Here is a 22,500-nt window from a genome sequence, read left to right on the forward strand (position 1 = left end):
ACCTTCTTCAATATAAGATACAGTCCAACTGACAGTTTTTATTTAGTGTCATTCAACTCAATTTCATTCACAAGATGTCAAGCAGTGCGACTGAAACCCTGACTTTGTAGTTGCGAAGTTTTTTTTTTAACCATTCGGCCATACTGCACCTACACAATAGAAATTCTATTAGAGACAACGTAGTCCAAAAGAAAAAAGTAAAAGATAAGATGGTTACGGCTGGAGAATTTTAGATCATAGATTTGCTCAGTCAAGTCTGAGTCACAGCTAATCCGCAACAACATAAGGCATTTCGTCAGTTTTATATTTCAGTAGAAGACATTGGTCCAAGGTGCTACTCACTGGTACTGAACTCAACACTAAGTGAGTGCAAAGCGAGTTTCTTAATCACTCAAGGAGACAACGATGTTTATTTTGTTTTTATGGCATAGTGAAAGGAAGGAGAAAGCATCTTCAATCCTTTTCAGGATCTCCAACAATGTTAGCAGGAAATTATTCTAAAACCGAAGTCTTAGTCCGTTGGCTTTCAACAGAGTTGGGTCTACTACAGGCATACAAAAGCCAGATGTACGTGTTAAATCAAGGGTTAGATAAGGGGGTCAATTCCATGAACTTGCAGCGAGTTATCTCCTCGAGCAAGATGCTTCATTTCACATTGTCCAATTCAACGACCACCTTACTGCTAGTGCCGTTATCTCTTTCTTTACCAGTCACTTCCTAGATGCTGAACTGACTCTTAGTTTAGAGAGCTGAAAGGGTCTCTAAGTTTTCACATGACTACATAGTCATCTAAAACAATTAGCGTGAGTATGGCGCATGTCACGATGTCATACTCATGTGTATAATACGTAGCAGTACCAAGCATTCTTTAAAATGTTCTTGTGGCTTTTTCTGTTTTTTTTACTTGTCAAAAATATCAAGGGGTTAATTCGACCATCTAAAAATCAAAAATCTAATCTCCACTGCTTGTGCACCATCCCTTCCACCTCACGCGAAAACATACCTTTAATGTCCGCTCCATGCTCTCTTTCAACAAGATATTTGAAAAAATATAAAACGTTAAATTGCCTGCAACCAATGAAAGTCAGCCGAGTGTTACCAGCTCTGCACTAACGATCAGTGATGATCTCTCTCTCTCTCTCTCTCTCTCTCTCTCTCTCTCTCTCTCTCTCTCTCTTCTCTTCTCTTCCCTTTTCTTCTCTTTTCTTCTTTTAATTGGGTTGGTGTGTAGTTTTAATGGAAGTTCTTTCATCAATGGTTTTTCATATGAATCTATGACGACTTTGATAATGAAATGACAAGTTTGTTATGACAATATTGAAAACACACGAACTATACAGCGCTGGGTGCGGTTGTTGATTATAAAAAAAAGAGCAAAGCAGTAACAAAACATAAATGGGGAAATTTATCCTCTAAATGGTGATATTCAAAGCTAAATAGCATTTTAGTGGTGAAAGAAAACAAAAGCGTTCCGAAATTATAACTACTGTAGATAGAGTTCAGTGGTGTGTCGAACGATATAAAGTTTGAACTAAGGATGCAGGCATGGTTGTGTGGTTAAGGTGTTCTCTTCGAAAACACATAGATTTGAGCGGTTCGATTCTACTGTGTGGTAGCGTAGATAAGTATCTTTTACCATTCCATTACAGATGCATGTCATCGTGTCTGTGATGGAATTTGATAAACAGAAAGTGTTTAGATGTCATGTACGTATGCTTGTGCATATTTGCCATAATAAAGAAAGCTGCTTATCACTTAGTTTAAAGTATGTAGTTTTTACAAAACTGAAGCAATTATTAAAATCTACATTCTCTAGAAAATTCTTATAAATTCTATTTTTAAGATTTTTGACGTCATACGAATTTATAAACTTCTCATGAGAACGTTGAATGTTTTTTTAGAACTGGATCTCGAAGCTCAAAAGGGCATAGGCAATACCACGTAAATATCAGGTTTATATATTCTTACGACATCAGCAACATACAATTCTCGCTGATAAGTATAATGTTTCAAAAGCAGATAGAGAAATAAGAACGATTGCATTGGTCTGTCTACAGAAGATGTGATATCGGGCCCCACGGTCAGACTTCGATTTTTTCTGTTCAAAAGGGTTTTTCAACCCAATATTATTCATATATTTTTATCAAACTGGTTTTCAAACAACATAATTATTTAAGATAACTAGTTTCTACTCACTGTGAATTAGTTAACTTACATTGCGAGATAACATTTTGTAGCATTCCTGTTTATATTTTGGCATAGAACTATGACCATTCCACACCCCTTGATTTGTTTCCTCACAACCTTACGAAAAATGGATATTCTTTATAAGGTTTCTGCAAAAGAACTTCAGATGGTGAAGCTTACGATTACATCGGAATTCGGCAGGGTAAGAAATTTCGGATAATTCACATGCCTCGATTTTGCTTTCCGATAACTTCTAATAAAATAAATATTTGTTCGGGAAATTCTCTACAAATATTTTGCAGTTTGTGTACATTATATTTATGAATGAATGAGTGAATAAATGAATGAATGAGTGAATGAATGAATGAATGAATGATGAATGAATGAATGAATAACTCAATCAATCAATCAATGAGTGAGTGAATAAGTGCTTACAAACTTCCTACACTTAGATCCTTGGATCTTACAATTACATATCGATATACATATATGTATGTATATTATGTATATTTGCATGTATGTATATATATATATGGTTAAATGTCTGTGTGTATATATAAATACATATACATATACACACAAACAATTATGTGTATATATATATGGTTAAAGGTCTATGTGTGTATGTACATATATATATATATATCTATATATATATATATATATATATATATATATCTTTGTTAGCAGATCATAAATCAGAGGAAGAGCATACTCTATAAAATATAGAGTAGTTGTTTATTTTTGCATGTGTAAAGTAACAGTTTAGAAAAGAAAACATTTCTAATCCGGCATGTACAACCTGCCTCTGTCCGTGGTTTAGGATTGCTAAGTAATTTTTTCTTAACAACTGGGTGCACAAACTGAAAGAGATTCTTAAATTATGTCTGTTAAAGCTCTTTCTATATTTGTGTGGTCGCGTGAAATGCTTATCACCAACCTAAGAAAAATCTTACCTACGCAGGTCCGGACGTTTAGGGAGAAGCGAGGAGCGAACCATAATGTGTTGCCGTGGCGTTTCCTTTTACGGTTACTCAATGCCGGTGTATATACTATATGGTGCCGATGTTAAGATAAAAATACGTAGCAATCCTAAGCCACGGACAGAGGCAGGTTGTTCATGTAGACTTAGAAATGAATGTGCAGTGGACGATCGATGTAACACCGAGGCTACAGTGTACCAAGCAAACAGAAGGTGCACAGAAGCAGCACAAATATCAGTAACATCAATGCCAACACAGGGAGACAGACTAAAATTTATGTCGGATCTTGTGAATCCAAATTTAAAAATCGCCTGAACAACCACAGACTCTCTTTCAGGGTCTCGGAGAGACGCAACGCAACGACACTCGCAGTATATGTATGGCACCTAAAGGACAATCATACGCCCTTTAACATCAGGTGAAAATTACTAGAAACTTGTGGACCCTATCGCAATGAAACAAGACTATGTAAATTGTGTATAGCAGAAAAATATATGACCCTTATGAACTCACATGAACCAGTAGGCTACCTTAACTCCACGATGGAAGCCATGGAGAGTTGTCCCCATTTTCGGAAATTTTTACTTTAGCTATCAAGCGATGGAAGACAACTCCCCCGGCCATAATTTTTAAGGGGAATATTTCTTGAATTATCACCGGCGTTCTTGTGTTTTAAAAACAAACATTCTTTGCAGAGAACAGTTATCATTTAGAAAAAATGAAGATATGTCTACTTCACGCTAGATGTGAAACCAATGGTTTTTTCTAAACTTATTTCCCACATACAAATTATATATATATATATATATATATATATATATATAATTGTATTGTTTTTACGTCCTGTTTTTGTCACATTTTTTTCCTTGTTTTTACCCCTCTGCAAAGGAATTTTATTTAATTCTTTCGCTGGAAGGATTATTTCGCCGAGATGTGTTCAGTCCTCACCTTCGAAACACGCTGGAGTTGAACTAGGGACAGCTGATGAAGGGGATTTTTCCTTGTGTAGTTGTCTTGTACTCTGTTTTTTCGTTGTTAAAAAAATGGTCCATTCCATGCTGTTTTTACGTTTTCGTTTCTCGTTGAGTGCTACGTTTATTTGTGGTGTCCTGTACACACGTATATATATTTATATATGCATGTATATATACATGTGGATGTAGCTACGTACATATATGTTTGTATGTATGCATATATTTTATTTATTACACTATTGTATGATTGAGCGCCTTCGCGTCGATTCGATTCGATTCGTTTGTTTCGTTTGGTTTCTTCTTCTTCTCTAAGGTGGTTTATATATATATATATATATATATATATATATATATATATTATAAATATATATATATATAATATATATATTATATATTATATATATATATATATATATATATATATAAATATATATATATATTATATATATATATATATATATATATATATATATATATATATATATATGTTCATATACAAACAAACAATGATGTGTATATGTTGGTAAATGTGTCTGTATATATCACATGAGTATTGGGCAGATGACATTATGCGTGGGTGGGATCGTGCGTAGGAGGTGTCTAAATAAAGGAATACACGTGATTACTCGAACAATGTCAAGGTGTGTGGCTTAGTGGTTACGGATGTTGTACTGAAGATCGTATGATAGCGGTTTCGAATCTGGGATCAGAAATGTGCTATATTTTTGTGTAAAACACTTCTAGAACACTCAGCTTGTTAAATTGAGTATTACTACGAGGGACTGGCGTCCAGACCAGGGAAACCGGTTTCATTAGCCTATGGCATTGAAAGGCCAGTTCATTTATCTTTTCTTTTTAATGATGTATTGAACAATATATTTATATATAGAACAGAGTTAGTTACAAGTGGGGGTCTTGCCTCAAACAGTTATTTATAAAGAGATCTTGATGGAAACACATAAACCAACGATGCTCCACTATTGTCAAAACGGAAAAGATGTAGCCTACAGCCAAATTATTACATGACACGTCGCTCCACCTGGTGGAGAATATATGTTAAAGTATAAATTATGAGATGCGTTCATATGAAAAAAGGACATAACTACAGTAAGAAGAAAGCAGATTTTGAATTAATTATGAGATGTACTGCAAGCGAGGATGGTGGATGAAGATAAACTTAGATGAGTTATAAACATAAGACGTGTTTATTTAGCACATAGGAAGAATATGTCAGAGTTACTAGAGCATCTGTATTTAATAAGGTTACCACAATGGCGACTGTATATACATATGTCCGTATACATTCATGTGTGCGTGTGTGTTTGTGTATGTATATGTATATATATGTATGTGTGTGTGTACGTATGTATGTATGTACCTATATATGCATGTGTATATGCATGTATATATATGAATGTGTGGGTATATATGTATATATATATATATATATGTATGTATATTATTATATATAGGGTATATGATATGAATATATATATATATATAATATATATATATTCATATCATATATCCTATATATATAATATACATACATACAATATATAATATATATATATATACATATATACCCAACATTCATATATATACATGCATACACATGCATATAATGGTACATACATACATACGTACACACACACATACATATATATACATATACATACACAACACACACGCACACATGAATGTATACGGACATATGTATATACAGTCGCCATTGTGGTAACCTTATAAATACAGATGCTCTAGTAACTCTGACATATTCTTCCTATGTGCTAATATAGGTGTATTGCACGAGTGTATGTACATGTATGTATAGGTGCACATATGCATTTTCTGTATACGTGTGTGCACAGAAGTACATTTCACTAAAAAAGTAGTATATATATTAAAGGCGGTGCTCCAGCATGGCCGCAGTCAAATGACTGAAACAAGTAAAAAGAAAAAAGAATATATATATATATATATATATATACATACATACATACAAGTGTGTGTGTGTGTGTGTGCATGTGTAAAGGATAAATATATTTATATATTAAATATTTACATGCATAGGATTCTATCTATGTCTATCGTGCTTTCCAACATACACGTAATGTATGTATCTATGAATGCGCGTATATATATATTATATATATTATATATAGATATATTATTATATATATATATATATACGCGATTCATAGATACATACATATACGTGTATGTTTGGAAAGCACGATAGACATAGATAGAATCCTATGCATGTAAATATTTAATATATAAATAATTATCCTTTACACATGCACACACACACAACCACACTTGTATGTATGTAGTATATATATATATATAATATATATATATATAATATATATATATATATATATATTCTTTTTTCTTTTTACTTGTTTCAGTCTTGACTGCGGCCATGCTGGAGCACCGCCTTTAATATATATACTACTTTTTTAGTGAAATGTACTCTGTGCACACACGTATACAGAAAATGCATATGTGCACCTATACATACATGCACATACACTCGTGCATTACACCTATATTCTCACACACACGCAGACGCACGCACCCATACATACTTACACACCCCAACCCCACCCACTCGACACTCATATATATATATATATATATATAGATAGATAGAAAGATAGATAGATAGATAGATAGATAGATAGATAGATAGATAGATAGATAGATAGATAGATAGATAGATAGATAGATAGACAAACATGGACAAATACAGACATTTACATGTATGTTTGTCCATATAAGTTTAAAGCGTGTATAAAGGACTTGATCACAAACGAACACATTTTGAGAATATTTTATATAAATAATAATTTACAGTAGCCGTAAAGAATAAATTACTGATCTTGGCAAAATATATTGCTTCTTATTTTTTGACCTCAGATCAATAACTTTAATGCTGGTATGGAAGAAGTTTAAATGATTGGAGTATGGTGCATTTGACGTTCTGAAGAACACGAGTAGCTTTCTTCAATTATGATTCGAAACCTTATCGTATGCTTGAATTTCAAATACGATATTTTATTATTTTCTAAGATGTTGAAATGCTGGTCAAATAAAATCAAGTTGAAAGAAAGTACAACATGAATAATATTCAGGAAGGAAATATGCAAATTAACACTCTAGTTAGCTTACAACGTTTTAAACCACGTGTTTTCATCATAGAATTAGATCCCAGTTCTTTCACACCAGTGGATATTCACAAACAAATAATTTATTCATTTCTTATTTTTATTTCCCCAAAACCAGCAAGTATTCAGCCAATAAAGGAGAAAGAAAAGTTCATAGAATATTCGAGATTAAAACTAGAAAGAAGTATTGATCCAAACTTTTGGTATGAACCTTCAGGCGTTTCCTTTCCCATTTTTTTTTAGCAAGGAAAAGTATGAGTTAAAATCTATATAAAAAAAAAACATGGTATACAGATAGATTCTTGTTGAGAAAGACAGGTAAAGAAAGTCGAGATAGAACTGAGAGTAATTAATTTTCAATGTATTTGTTTTATTTCATTTTCGTATTCCTTTTACCAAAAGTCCGATTCCTAATAATACATTTTTCGGTGTCTACGGCGACTATAGGTCTGTAGCCTAAGGTAGTAAATGTTTTTATTTTCACCACCAACTTAGCGTGGTACATCTGCATGCCTAACCCGTTTTCTCTGACTGCTTCTCTTTTCAAGGAAACCACATTTCCACCGACTTAATAGCACCGCTGATATTTTTAAAGGTGGTGCTGTTCCTATTTCAGATTTTTAAATTAATACACGTCACGATGTTTATACCTGTTATGCTGTACTTTTCATTAAACTCCACACCGTATACATCCAGCGGCAATTAAACTTTTAACATACATCCAAGTTCTCTTTATTCAATTTCAATGAAATTTCTTCAACTAAGACTCCCAATGTTTGATAAGACTTGGGTCTGTCGGGAACCCGAGGTTTCATAAGGATGAAACTTACATGGCGTATAAGTGACTGAGATTACAACACGTACCACTGGAGAGGACACCGGTCTGTAGCAAGGTTAACTTCCCAGATATTGTAGGAACTCATTTAAAGCTGAATGAACTAGAACAATCTCAAATGATGTATTTGCTTAAGAAAGCAACGCACCGTCCAGTCCGGGAATGGGAACCACGTGGGTGCAATAACTTAACCAACTAGACCATGTGCCTTTATATGTTTATAATATATTATTGAATCAATTACTTAAGTATTTCATTGATATATCTGGATTAAAAGGTTAGCTGAAATATGCGATCACACCGTGTAACTGAAGTCCGAGCAAGATTCAATCCCACGATTAAACAATGATCATATATTTACGAAAACAATAGAATGTATTATTTTATTGAAGCCTCTTGTACTTTGTCTCTCTAACAGAATCTCTATCCCAACCCGCTTCTAATTATTTATTAAACGGACTGTCGAAATTTGCTATTTCCCCTAAAAGAGGATCATTGACGAAAGGTGGAGGCGGGTCCGTATCTTACTCGGACTTCACACGTAATTCTTTCCAGTTTTGGTATAAGGAAAGGGAGCATTTCGATTATACCTATCCAAATTCTTGACTGATACTTTAATTTATCGACCCCGAAAGGATGAAAGACAAAATTGAGCTGATCGCAGCGGAATTTGAACTCAGAACATAGACAGCCAGAAGAAATACTGCTCAGTATTTTGCCGACGCAGTAATGATTCTGCAAGCTTGCTAATTTTCACTCCTTGCTGGAGACAAAACTACAAAACTACAGAAATAGTCAAGCAGTTGGCTTATTAACATACTTATGATTTAATGACAATCGTTTGTCATTGTATTATCTCTCTATCATAAAGTGGATCATTCTTACACGCCAACAGACGCCAGTAGTAATGAATGAAACTTTAAATAACAAGGAAGCCAGATGTAATTTACAGCCGATTCTAACAACGGCAAGATATGAAAGAAAGAAAACCGGTCGAGGTGAAAGTCAGGTGAAGAAATAGTGACTACAATGGCTCTTCAATAATTATATAACTGCTAAGAAATTTTAAAATTCTCTACTTCTATGCCTTGGTTCATTCTTGCTGCTAGTTTTCCTACATTAATGAGGTTACTATCAACAAATATATACAAGAATCACCTGGTGTTACGGGACTAATGCGATATTGAAAAACTTGCCGTAAGGCAAATTCCTGTATCAAGGAATTAATTTTTCTATGGACTTCCATGAAATAACGAAATAATGTGTACCGATGATTTTTTTTTTCGAAAGAAAGACAATAAAAAACAAAGCAGCCTACGCAATACAATATTTATATATAAAATTATTTGAAGTGAAATACGTTAGGAAATAAATAAGAATCGCAATATCGTAGTAGGGTGAGTACTTACCACAAAAAAATGAGGACTATTATCTCAGAGATAGTAGTGGAATGAGAGTCCCTGGGAAGATGATACTACCTTCTATCTTATTGTTCATCACCATCATTATTGTGTTAACAACAAACAAGATGAGGACAAATATCCGTCAAATGTAAATAATGTAAATAATATACCACCATTATTGTCATCAACAGTTAGTTGAGGAGTGAAGACCTTATCTGATAGATATGGTGCATCATCTCTTTGTACAGCTCAGTGTAGAAACTAAGCTCATTGTAAATTCCTCTTGAAATCTTTATGTTAAGTTCACTATTATTGCCCATGTTTCCCTTTCGTTTTCATTTTGCTTTGTTTTTTTTTTGTTTTAAGTTTTGCAGTCAGTTTAAGTAGAGTATTTTCGTACTTTCATCAGTATTCTCACAGCATCAGTTCCTCGCAAGATAGACTTTCTTTATAGGCCACTAGCAACTCATTCATATCACTCTCTATGATTACTTGAAATCCTACATCATTTGCGTGGGTCACAATGTCTTTCTGAATTTGGTGTAGACACTTCACCTTGTGGAACACTTGTAAAGTCACAGATACAAATTTGAGGATATCACTTCAGTTATTATATACACAGCAACATCTCCAGCTTCTTCTAGAAGTCCATAAGAGTGAGTCTATCCTTCCTGTCAATCACTTTCATAAATTGTTTGAAAGTTCTTCTCAGATGATATGCATTGAAGTTAACTATCACACCTTGATCCATCTACTGGAGCAGTTGAAGTTCGGAAAATATATTTCTACTCTCACGTTATCGGTAAACTTTCTTACGTTCACTGGTTCGCTTGGTGCATTGTTTAAAAGGAGTAATCTATTTTGGAAATGTATTTCATCCTATAATTTCCTACAGCAGGAAAAAAAGATGCCTTCTTATTTGAAGCCAAATCAGAGGCAGCTTGTTGTCATGTTTTGATGTAAAACTCGAAATGAGAAGATGAAAAGATGAAGGAGTGCGGGTGGTGGGGAGGAAACGCTGTATGATTACAGTTAGTTGAAGGGTTGAAGAGCTGCTACGTTCATGAGTACTTCACCCCTTACACTTCAGATTTAAGCCATAAAAGCTCCACACTACTCACACTCGCATATATTTATATACATACATACATACACACATACATACATACATACATACATACATACATACATACATACATACATACATACATACATACACACATACATACATACAACATACATACATACATACATACATACATACATACATACATACATACATACATACATACATACATACATATACATATATACATACACACACACGAACATATATGTATGTATGTATGTATGTTTACAGGCATCCTCCGTGTTACGACTACTTCAGGTTACAAGATTTCATGCTTACAGAAATTGTAAAATATGATTCGTGTATCACTCCGAAAATCCAAGGGCGGTGAAGAGTTGCACAAAATTTAAACTGCCCCTGATTTGGCGACCAAATAATAAAGCATAGCTAAGTGCTTTTTCAAAGTGTGGTCTACTTTCTCCTGCTGTAGAAAGATACAGTACCAGACATAATATTTCCAACAAAGCATTACTTCTTTTGGACAATGCTTCGAGCGAGCCACCCAGCGAAATTAGACGGTCTTTCCGATAACGTGAGAGTAGAATATACCCCTAAGAATACAACTTCTTTGCTCTAGTCAATGGATCAAGGTGTGATAGCAAACTTCATGGCATATTATGAAAACTTTCAAGCAATTTATGAAAGTAATTGACAGGGAGGATATCTCGACAATTAGAGACTTCTGGAAAGATTTCAACATAATGGATGCTGCGGATAATATAGTTGGTCATGGGATGAAGTGAAAGCTTCAAATTTGAAAGCTGCTTGGAAAAATATATGGATAGATTGTACTCGTGTCATTATAAGTTTTCCTCGAGCAGAAAGTCATAAAAGATTCGGAGAGATATTGTGACAATTGCAAAGTATGTATGATTTGAAGAAGAATGGTATGACTGAGTTGTTCAAGTCCCATAGAGAAAATTTAGCTAATGAAGACTGATGCAGTTAGAAAAAGAACAAACTGAGAATAAAGATAGGACAACGGAAGTGCCACCTATGCCACTTAAATTGAGTACAAAAATTATTGCTAAAGAGTCGGCACTTAAAGGGGAAGGTCTGAAGATTTTTGCTAATAATGACCCTAATCATGAACGTAGCAAAAATTACAAGATTTGACAATGAGCTCGGTTCCTACACGGAGCTATACGAAGAGATGATGCGTCCTAACCAAACAACTTCGGGTAAGTTCTTCACCCCTCAAGCTAGTGTTGGTGATAATGAACTATCTACTATAATAATACTCTTGTGCTTCCTCTGTCACAACAAATGAATGAGAAAGGAAGGGGTAATAGATGAATAAGGAAAGAAGAGTTGATGGCAAACTGGTGGGATGGTGAACATTCAACGTTGAAAAGAAAAGTCGTACAGCGTTTTAACTCTGTGTGAGTATATGTGTGTATGTATATGCGTGTACAAGGGAAGTATGTGAACGTATGAGAACATTGACAAGTGTATTGTTTTGATTTACCATCCATATTTATATACAAAATACTACAATTAGCCGTCATTTTTTACGACAGGGACCAGCTAGTAAGATAATAAATATTGTTCCTTATCTTCCTTTTAACGTTCATTCCACCACTCCTCATATATTAGTCAACGCCTTTTATGGTGAGAAAGTACTCTTATGAAGTTAGGATTGCTATTAATTCCCTACCGTATTCTTCTTGGAATGTTTTTGTTTATACATACATATATACATAGATACATACATATTATATATATATATATATATATATATATATATATATATATTATATATATAATATATATATATATTATACTGTGTACGCTTAGAAACTATCATTTTCATTAGAAAGGTGATCGTATTGCTTGTTCTCTGTTGTTTACTCGTACTTTTATTTTCTTCGAACAAGTCAGTAGGAATGCAATTTCGCTTGATAAAATGAAAATCAATAGGAAAACAAAATTTATATTCCGTAATTTCACGTTACGGCCAGATTTTCAGGAATGCATTACTTCGGTAAAGCAAGGGATTCCTGTATATAAATTGCACTTAATGTAAATACATCGTGAAAGGCAAATTTACTGAGGTATTCGTCCCGAGATAATAACACTCATGTGTAAAAACTGAATATATGAAGGAAGACGTGCTGTGTTTTCATCTAATGCTACTTCTGTTGCATATAATAGATATTCATTCAGCTGACAGGCTATTCGCAGCATCAGTGATCGTTTATTATCTGTTGTTTGCCGTGAGTACATGCTACTGATGACGTGACGAAACAGAAATGCGTCTAGCGATCTTCTTTCTAACTATACTGTATCAATTTTGGTCTAATAAGCCAACACATATTCTGTTTGTTTTTAAACTCATCATGTACATTAGAGGTATTATCTCTGGACGAATGCCGCAATGAATATGCGTTCCGTAATGTATTTGCATTAAACATGATACATATATGGCTGTTTTAATTAAATTCTGCTTCTATTGCACTTAAAGAATGTGCGTGTATATGTGCGTATGTGTGTGTATGTGTGTGTAAGTGTGCGTGTCAGTCTGTCTGTCTGTCTGTAGCGTCTTACAAGCTACGAAGTGAGTGTAGTTTCTAAATTCTTGAAAGTTATCACATTTTGCGTAAGGGCGAAACAATAGACTGTATCTCGAAATTAGTTGTCATACTCTACAATTTCCGTAAGCACGAAGTCTTGTTACCTGAGGTAGCCGTAATGCGGGGATACCTTTACTTTTTTCACGAACCAACTGGCTGCAATATACATTTTTTAAATGTATTTCTTAAATATTCTTGTTGACAATAAGTCAAAAAATTTATTCTCGACTTAGCTTATCTCTTATACACAGTACAAGATACACACAGGCACTTGTACATAAAGACTTATATATAATTATTTACACACAGACGGTAGAAGGAAGGGTTATGGGTTATTAGTGAGAGATGGAAGAAATGCCGCTAGCAATTCCAACATTTCGCCTAGGTGAGATTATAACGTGTCGAGAAGTAATGAGTTTAAAAGAAAAGGTAAAAGAAACCATTTCCCGCCTGCTGTCAAAGCCATTTCATCCTCTGTCTGCGTAAAGTAAAGGTGCCACTCTAAATTTGAATTTTAGAAAAACAATTGAAAACCTTGTTTTGTGAAACAAAAAAGAACACACAGCCGTCACTCGCAAGCGGATATGACCTTGTAACATATACCATGCTTTGGATAATTATTTCTGACGGAGAAACATTGACACCGTTTCAGTTTTTCCCATTTTGTTTCAGTGAAATATCCGAGGTCTGACAGCCGAGTTGTCGGAGGCAGGTGCACCAACCCTGGACTGGCGTTCCTTTTCAGCTGGGTAGTCTGAAGCAACATAAAATAGATTGCCTTGCTTAAGAGCACAGCGTATCGCTCAGTCGCGGTATCGAACCCACAAGCTTATGATAGTGATTCCAATAGATACCCTTAACGACTAGGACACGCGCCTTCATTCTTGTTTTATATCATAATAATCAGTCCCTGCACATTAATGTCCTAGACCTCAGAGGGCTGATTACGCGGTTTCCATGGCGTATAAGTAAACGAAATCATAGCATACTCCCTGAACGAGACACCAGTCCATCAGAGGATTACTCATTTACTGCAGTTGGGCCTGGAGCGACCTGAAATGAAGTGTTCGGCTCAAGAACACAACGCACCACACGGTCTGGAGATCGAAACCAGAATCTTACGATTGTGAGTGCAACATCCTAACCACTAGTCCACGCAACTTCATTTCATTGTTGTTCTGTGACTAATATTTAATGTAATCACACAAACATTGGAGTTCTTTCGCCAGATGTCTCTTAATAACGTTTTGTGACCGTGGTTTGTACTTGAAAGTATGAGTTACTCAGCATAATCTCGTTTATCTGCAGCAATATGTAACCGCAGTAGCCAACAAGGAAGCATATATGCCATATTTCGACCTACTAGAAATAACTACCAAATCTTCCTCATAAATCTGCTCTGCATTAAAAAAGGCGGTACACATTGATGATTTAAGTCTACAAAATTAAGACTAAGTACCGATCTGAGTGTTTTGGACCACAGGTCAGTTCGATCAGAGTTGATCGGTAGTATGTAACTGCAAAGTCGTATCTTTATGAATCACATCACCTTTCTAAATGTCTTCACCTATTTACGACATATGTGAGACAATCTAATCATCATCATCATTTATATCCATGGGTTGATATTTGAGAGAATCGGATGGGCCCAAGGACGTACCATATTCCATTATCTGCTTTTTCATGATTTCTTCAGCTAGCTACTTTTCCCAACATCAACCATTTACAGCGTATACTGGGTGTCTTTTTCACTCTACCGACACTAATGAGGTCATCCTGCAGCTCATAACACTACACAACCTGAGGCGCGTGATGAGGATATTGAGGGTTAAAGTTTGAAAAGGGTGAGAGGGACGAGCATGTTCTTACTGTAGAGGAGTTACATGATTATTCACATTTAGAAGAGAGGATGAGAATGATCAGTAGGAGCTGCAAGTCCAGGAGGCTGTTCAGTTAGAATCTGTGTTTAAAGAGATGTAAAATAACGGAGAGATCACAACTCTCCCATATTACAGATTTTAAAACCTGCTGGAGTTATTTCTCCATCCACAGCAGTTATTTCGGATACGGTGTTATGCCATTCATACAACATAGGCAATTGCAAAGTTACCAGAAATATCCGAATCTCATCCCTTTGAGTTTTGAGGGCCCTAATTTATTTGGTTGAGATACAAAGATCTGAATAGAAAGGGAAAATGCATTTGCTGGTGACACAAAGTCTGAAGAGAAATGGAAATTGGATTCAAATGTGCCAGCGTATCAACGTATATATTTACTTTACATAGAAACCATAACCGTCACTCTGTAACGAATATCATTTAATAGAATGTAGAATGGTTTTGTGAGTAGCACACAATTTGAGCCATCACCATCGCTCCAAATGTTAGACCTAATTTTCATCGAAGATTTCTTCTGGTCGCAAGAAGAAGGAGGAAAGCAAAAGCAAGTGGAAACCATCAGAAATGGAGAGAACTTGACAAGCAGTACAACAGACAGGCACTAGAGGACAAGAGGACAATAGGAACCATTAAGATCAGATATGTCTGGAGGCGGAAGATGCTTCACAGAAAGGTGACATGAAGTCTGTTTTTCGTTTGGTGAAGGAATTGAGTAGAAAGAGGAAGTGGACTCCACGTAGTGACGTCATCAACGATAAAGAAGGTAACATCCTGACAGAGCAAGAGGACATCAAAGCTAGGTAGAGAGAATACAGCACCGATTTGTACAGAAGGAGGCAGAAAGATCTCTCCGCTGCACCCGCTGTAGCAGAAGACAGAGAACCGAAACCACTCAAAGAAGAAGTGAGGCAGGCGCTGTACCACACTAAGAACGGGAAAAGCCCTGGCGTGGATGAACTTCCCATCGAGGTACGGAAGGCGACGGGATATATTGGGAAAGAACTGTTATGGAGACTGTGTGTCAAGATCTGGAGTGACGTGGAGTGGCCGATCGACTGGTGTCGTGCAGTCTTCGTACCAATACCAAAGAAAGGCAACCCACGCGAGTGCACTAACCACCGAACCATCAGCCTTATTGTCCACGCAAGCAAGATCCTGCTGCAAATCATCGTAGGTAGACTGCAGCGGAAATATAGCAGTGTCATCGCTGAGGAACAAGCCGACTTTGTCAAGGACAGAGGAACAAGGGAACAGATAGTCAAAATCAGGATGATGATCGAGAAGTTTAAGGAATGTAACATCCCACTTTACGTGTGTTGCATCGACTACTCTAAGGCAACACAGCAAGATGGGGGACGTCATGAAGGACACGGGATTTCCTGAACACTTAATCGCACTGCTGGCGCGACTATATCAAGATCAACAGTCATCTGTCAGGACGTCCGTCGGTGACACTGAGTGATTCGGTATTGAGAAGGGTGTCCGACAGGGATGTGTTCTGTCTTCATATCTGTACAACATCTATGCAGAAAATATCATAAGAGCGGTGAAGGAGAACTACGACGGTGGTGTGCAGAGAAAGGCTGTGCAATCTGAGATACGCCGATGACATTAGTCTCATATGTAACAGCAAGGACGAATTGCTGCAGATGATACGCAAAGTGAAAGACATGAGTGCACAAAGTAACAGATTCCTGAATGTAAAGAAGACAAAGATCTTGATGGTGCATAAGTACAGGACAGACCGAGGTAACTTCACCGTAGACGGAGAGGTGATTCAGGAAGTGGATGATTTTGTGTACTTGGGATCTACAATCAGCACCAGTGGATCAAGTACACCAGAGATACAGAGAAAGCTCGCGATAGCGAGGCAAGCGGTACATGATATGGAGAACACCTGGAAGAGTCATGGTGTGTCAATGCTACTTGGGATAAGGCTACTTTGGGCTGTCATTTTCTCTATTGCGACGTACGGTTGCGAGTCGTGGACAATGTTGAAGGCAGATGAGAAAAGAGTGAGCGCTTTTGAGATGTGGTGTTACCGCAGAATCTCTTACGTTCTCTCTGAATCAATTAAAAACACAAAACGAATGCTATCACCATTCACTCTCTCTTTCACTCCCCCTCTCTCTCTTTCCCTGTTACTTCTCTGAAACATTTAAAAGCACAAAAAGAACGCCTTCACAACTCACTGTCTCTTTCACTCTCCCACTTTCTCTCTCACTCTCCCTTTCTCTCTTACTCTCTTTCCCTTACATCCTCTCTGTCCTCTCTCCGGATTTGCCACTTCTTTGAAGTAAGTGTGACGCACACATCAGGTACGTACAAAAACAGCGTATTAATATTGTGTATGTATGTATATATGTGTGTAGTTAGTTAGTTAATTAGATAGGTAGGTAGGTAGCTGGGTAGGTAGGTAGCTAGGTAGGTAGGCAATTAAACTTGTAATAGGCTTTGTCCAACCAAATGTAATACTTTTTCTATCGTTCTATTTTATTTTTTATATTGTGGTGGTCGTATAGAGGAAAGATCTCAGTTCAGAAAGATCTGAGACCGATGTTGTAATGGAAACTACACTCTGTTCAGTTAAAAGGATGATGGTTCACTCTGTCTTTGACTATTTTTGTAAGTCTATCCATTTTAACAATCAAATCACTCTGGGCGAAATAATATTTCTTCCTATCAATCTTTTGAGTAGTTGAATGTGGATCACAACTATAATATATATCTTGATAATGTAATAACTGTCTAGAGTTCGGTTCTCTCTGTCCTTCATTTAGAACAAGTATATAGTTGTAATCTGTGAGATAACACTTGAGAATAAGTGAGACTAAGTATTTTGCTATCCGTCACAATTGATCACGCACGCATAACTCGGGCCAGCTATGTAGTTCCGGCTAAATAAACTGAACAGTATGAGATTTATTGCTTTAATGTCATTTTGAAAGTTAGAAGTTCCTAGTTATGAATTTTCTCCATCGTCTTGCAAGTAATTGCGCAGTTCTTTTTATATTGATATAAGATGTGAGGAAAAGATATAATCGCAATTCCAAGGTCTTGAATAGAACTAAAATAACCATATAAATCCAACTAAACACTTAGACAGATACGAGAGAAAGATTATTCCATTTAGTGTCAAGTGAGGTGATAAATATCAGAAAAACTGGTAAAGAGCTACTTTAAGCAATTAGGATGAGAATTTAGTCATAAAATTCCATATCATTCTTCGATATTTTATACGATTTTTTTTATCCCCAACTAAATTATTTAGCATAAAATTACAAGTTAGGTACCAACAATACCAGCAGCAGTAAAAACATTTCTATTATGTAACATTGTAAGGATTAGCTGTGAAACAGGACTTCTCTATCAGCTTCGTTGAGTTATATAGCTAAAGTGAGAAAATAATTTTTTTTTCTTTCACATTACGGCGATAATAAGAAAATAGTTTACGTGGAACACATTTATTTCTGCCTGTAAAAGTGATGTCTGAGAAAAACAAGTGGTTTCAACGTTTAACAATACCGTTTTTTACCTCTTGCTGTAAGAAACCGCTGAGAATCCAAAACATTGGATTTGGTTCAAATCAGAGGACGAGTGGAACAGCAAGATCGAGTATTAAGGATGGTAGAAACATCTGGCCCAAAGTCATATCTGACTTAACAAAGCTGGTAAAGTTGTGAGGGAGTTGTGTCTCTTATATCTGCGAGTGGCCCAAGGTAGCTCTGGTGTCGCAGTTGAAGGGGCCTAAACACCTACAAAACTACTTCGCCGCCTGATGAGTAATCAACTCCTGCATTCGAGGAACAGCACCACCCTCAGCATAAAGTGTTTATTCTAAACGTTGTAAGAGAATCTGGAAGAGCTCAAACTGCTGAGGGATACAGCAAAACTATTCTGTATTCATGCCTAATTTCTGAAATCTTGATGGTCAACAAAAGCATTTCTCATTCTTTTAAAAATATTATCCCCTTATAGATTAGAGGGGTTGGTATCAAAACCCTTTACTGGTAATATAGATAATATAAAACTCTCATATATGGATTCACCTTAAGACTTTTGGATCACGGTATAGAGTGGAATAAATTTATCATGTTATGATAAATTAAAGGAATCATTAAATCCAAATTATATTTTTCAAATAAAAATCATGACAAACTTAATCACGTGCGAAGCATATACTATATAAATAGTTGATCAGCTGTATGTCATTAGAAAATTAAACGTAAAAAGGTAGATATATATAATTTGTATAAAGTTTTGGAATACTAAAAATTTAACTCTTCTAGCTTGTTTTTATATTATTTTTATACATAATGAAAAGATATGGTTTCTACGATGTGCTAAGATGAGAAAATCATAGCATGTCTTTTTGGAGATAATTTTTTACGTTGCGCGAAGGCCAGCGAAGCGACTTTCCGGTGGGAACAATAGTCCTATGCACAGGCATTGCTGACATTTTGCATGGGCAATGGTCAGTGATGATCTCGCTCGGCCACCAGTGAACAGCCATCATCATGATGTTGTTAGCTAGGTAGATAGATAGATAGATAGATAGATAGATAGATAGATAGATAGATAGATAGATAGATAGATAGATAGATAGATAGATAGATAGATAGATAGATAGATAGATAGATAGATAGATAGATAGATAGATAGATAGATAGATAGATAGATAGATAGATAGATAGATAGATAGATAGAAATGCGTATACGTATACTCTGCAACTCAACTGCCGTTCTCTCCGAATAAAATTATAGTCACACGTAATGACGAGGCTCTGTGCGTAATGAAAAACCTTGAATATTATAAATGTATTCTCTTTATACGTAATGACAAAACTCCACTGATATCCAGCAACAATATCCAGTTACATGACAAAAGTACATTTGATTAACAAAAACACGTTGATCTGCAATAAGTTGAAAGCGAAAATAAGCTTCCATTTCAAAGTATCGTAAAATTATAAAGAATTTTAAACAGTGACAAGAAACGCTTCGTATCTGTGAATGTGACAACTGTAAACTTTAGAATAATGTTTCTAAATATATCTTACTTACGTTTCTCTCTTGATCACACCTTTTCTTGCCATTGTCTCAGTATTCTCCGAGTGTCTAAACATTCTGCTAATATCCTTTGTAGATTTTTTCCGCTAAACAACTCTTTAAAAAGTCATGATATTTCGGTTTCTTGGTTTTGGAAGCCGAACGCGTTATCACGTGGATACGCCGCATCACGTCATACACGTACACACAAACATACATAAACATTCACGTACATACACATACGCACTTACATATGTGTAGACATGTAACGTTTTTTTTGTCTGTGTGCGTGTGTATGTGTGTGTGTGTGTGTGTGCGCGCGCGCGCGCGTGCTTGGATGGATGTTTCTCCGTCGCTTTCCACAATGAGGATTCGGTTGTTCTATCAAACGAGTTACCTTCTCATTGAAGTGACGTGTAAGTGACTGAATATTCCACACACGTGTATTCTGACAGAATCAGAGTAGAACAATGTGATATGACCATAACCTTCAATTACATGTATATTCCCTCCGACTGTAAAATACACACACATACACACACATACATACACACACATACATATATATGTAATAAATACACCTGCGCGCGCGCATGTGCAGTAAAATCGATAAAAAGAGTAGTCACCTCTCCTTACGGCAAATTTATTGCACACTTTTAATCGATTGGCACGTAAATGATATATGTTGTCAACGCAAAACAACACCAGCGCCATTGGAGTCCGATGATGATATATATATATATATATATATATATATATATATATATATATATATATATATGTGTGTGTTGTGTGTGTGTGTGTGTGTGTGTGTGTTGTGTGTGTATACATAGATAGATATCATATTCATATATATGTATGTGAGCGTGTGTATGTGTGTGTGTGAGTGTATGTAATGTTTGTTGATTGCTTATTTATGTCTATAGAAGCGGAAAATACAGATTCACAATTGAATTTTAACAGTCCATTTAATACGTATGTTTCAAGTAACTGCTCATAGATAAAAACGGAATTTCAATTCTAACTCAAAATCTTTCTCAGTTATATAATAAAATAGCATTACTTTGTTTTACTTCATTATTACTGATTGTACGATTTTATGCCACTACAAGGTAGTCCCCTCTTAACTCTATTCATATGGATACTATAACTAGGATTTAGGGTGCCCTGTTTTATTGGTTTTGAGTCTTAAATTCTGGCAATGTACATTGCTTGTAAGCTTGATACGATATATACATGTGTGTATGTGCGTGCGCGTGTGTATGTGTATGCGTGTATATTTGTGTTGATAAATGTGTATATATTTGTATGTATGTATTTATATGCATTCTATTAATCTCAATTATTAACCAACATTTTTGTGCTTATTACAGATTCAGTGTTCAAATTTTGTCAGGATTAGCTTCAGAATTTGACATCTCAGTCCTTCATCATTTCGTTGTTGAGGAATTGAAATACAGAATTCGTATTTCCACAGATTATATTCCTTCCGAATAAATATACATATATGACCTGCTGTCAAATTTAGAAATTTCAGCCGACACCTTCTAACAGTAAACAAATATAGGGAGAAGGATGGAAGTTATAAATTATAGAATGGAAACGGTTCACTCAGTTGAAAGACAATTTGAGATAAGAGAGGAAAATTTAGTAATTAAGACCGTAGTTAAACCAAGGATATTGTCAAAGTTTCCTTGATATTTACCTAAGTCGTAGAAAGCTATAGCTGCGAGAACCCCCGAGTATTTCCTGAGTTTGCTCGTTTGCTCAGAGAAGTTCTTGATGAAAGCACTAAACCTCGAAAACATAGATGGAAATCAAGTCACAAGAAACAGCATTAAAATTAACGTCAGAAAACTGTTGTGCTGATGACGCCTATTTAAGCAATAAACACTGATTCCTGCTATCCAGATTATCAGATTGTCTTTTCTTTAGCGGCATGTTAGTTCCGGAGAAAAATTCTTGGTTGGGAAGATTATCTCTCCTCGTTCCTTTTGAAATAAAGTTAATGACAGTTGCACCTAACTTTTGTTGTACATACACTTGAAGTGAAGTATAAATTAATTTAAACAAACCCAGAATTATTTTGTATGATATTTAATATACGTTCATTTGTCTTTGTTGTTCGAATTCATGGTAGTGGTTCCCCCGAGTTATTCGCTTAGCTCGTTTTCTCTTTACTTACATATGTGTGTGTGTGTAAGTATACATATATATATATATATATATATATATATATATATATATATATATATATATATATATATATATATATATAGATATATATATATATATA

At 35.4% G+C, this 22,500-nt stretch overlaps 1 protein-coding gene across 2 annotated transcripts in view; it reads right to left on the reverse strand.

The window, feature by feature from the left end:
- Nucleotides 1-20,389, reverse strand: part of LOC118764827 — a 1,200,000-nt gene extending 1,179,611 nt beyond the window's left edge. Inside the window, exon 1 of one of the 2 annotated variants that reach the window (XM_036505914.1) lies at nt 20,220-20,389. Coding sequence is in view for 1 of the 2 variants with exons in the window: in XM_036505913.1 (XP_036361806.1) it covers nt 20,220-20,281 (62 nt within the window). In the remaining variant the exon portion in view is untranslated. The remainder of the gene's footprint in view (nt 1-20,219) is intronic. The other variant, XM_036505913.1, reaches the window with a different exon arrangement.
- Nucleotides 20,390-22,500: the final 2,111 nt, after the last annotated feature.

This window comes from Octopus sinensis, linkage group LG9 (genome assembly GCF_006345805.1).
Source record: "Octopus sinensis linkage group LG9, ASM634580v1, whole genome shotgun sequence".
NCBI classification, from domain to species: Eukaryota; Metazoa; Mollusca; class Cephalopoda; order Octopoda; family Octopodidae; genus Octopus; species Octopus sinensis.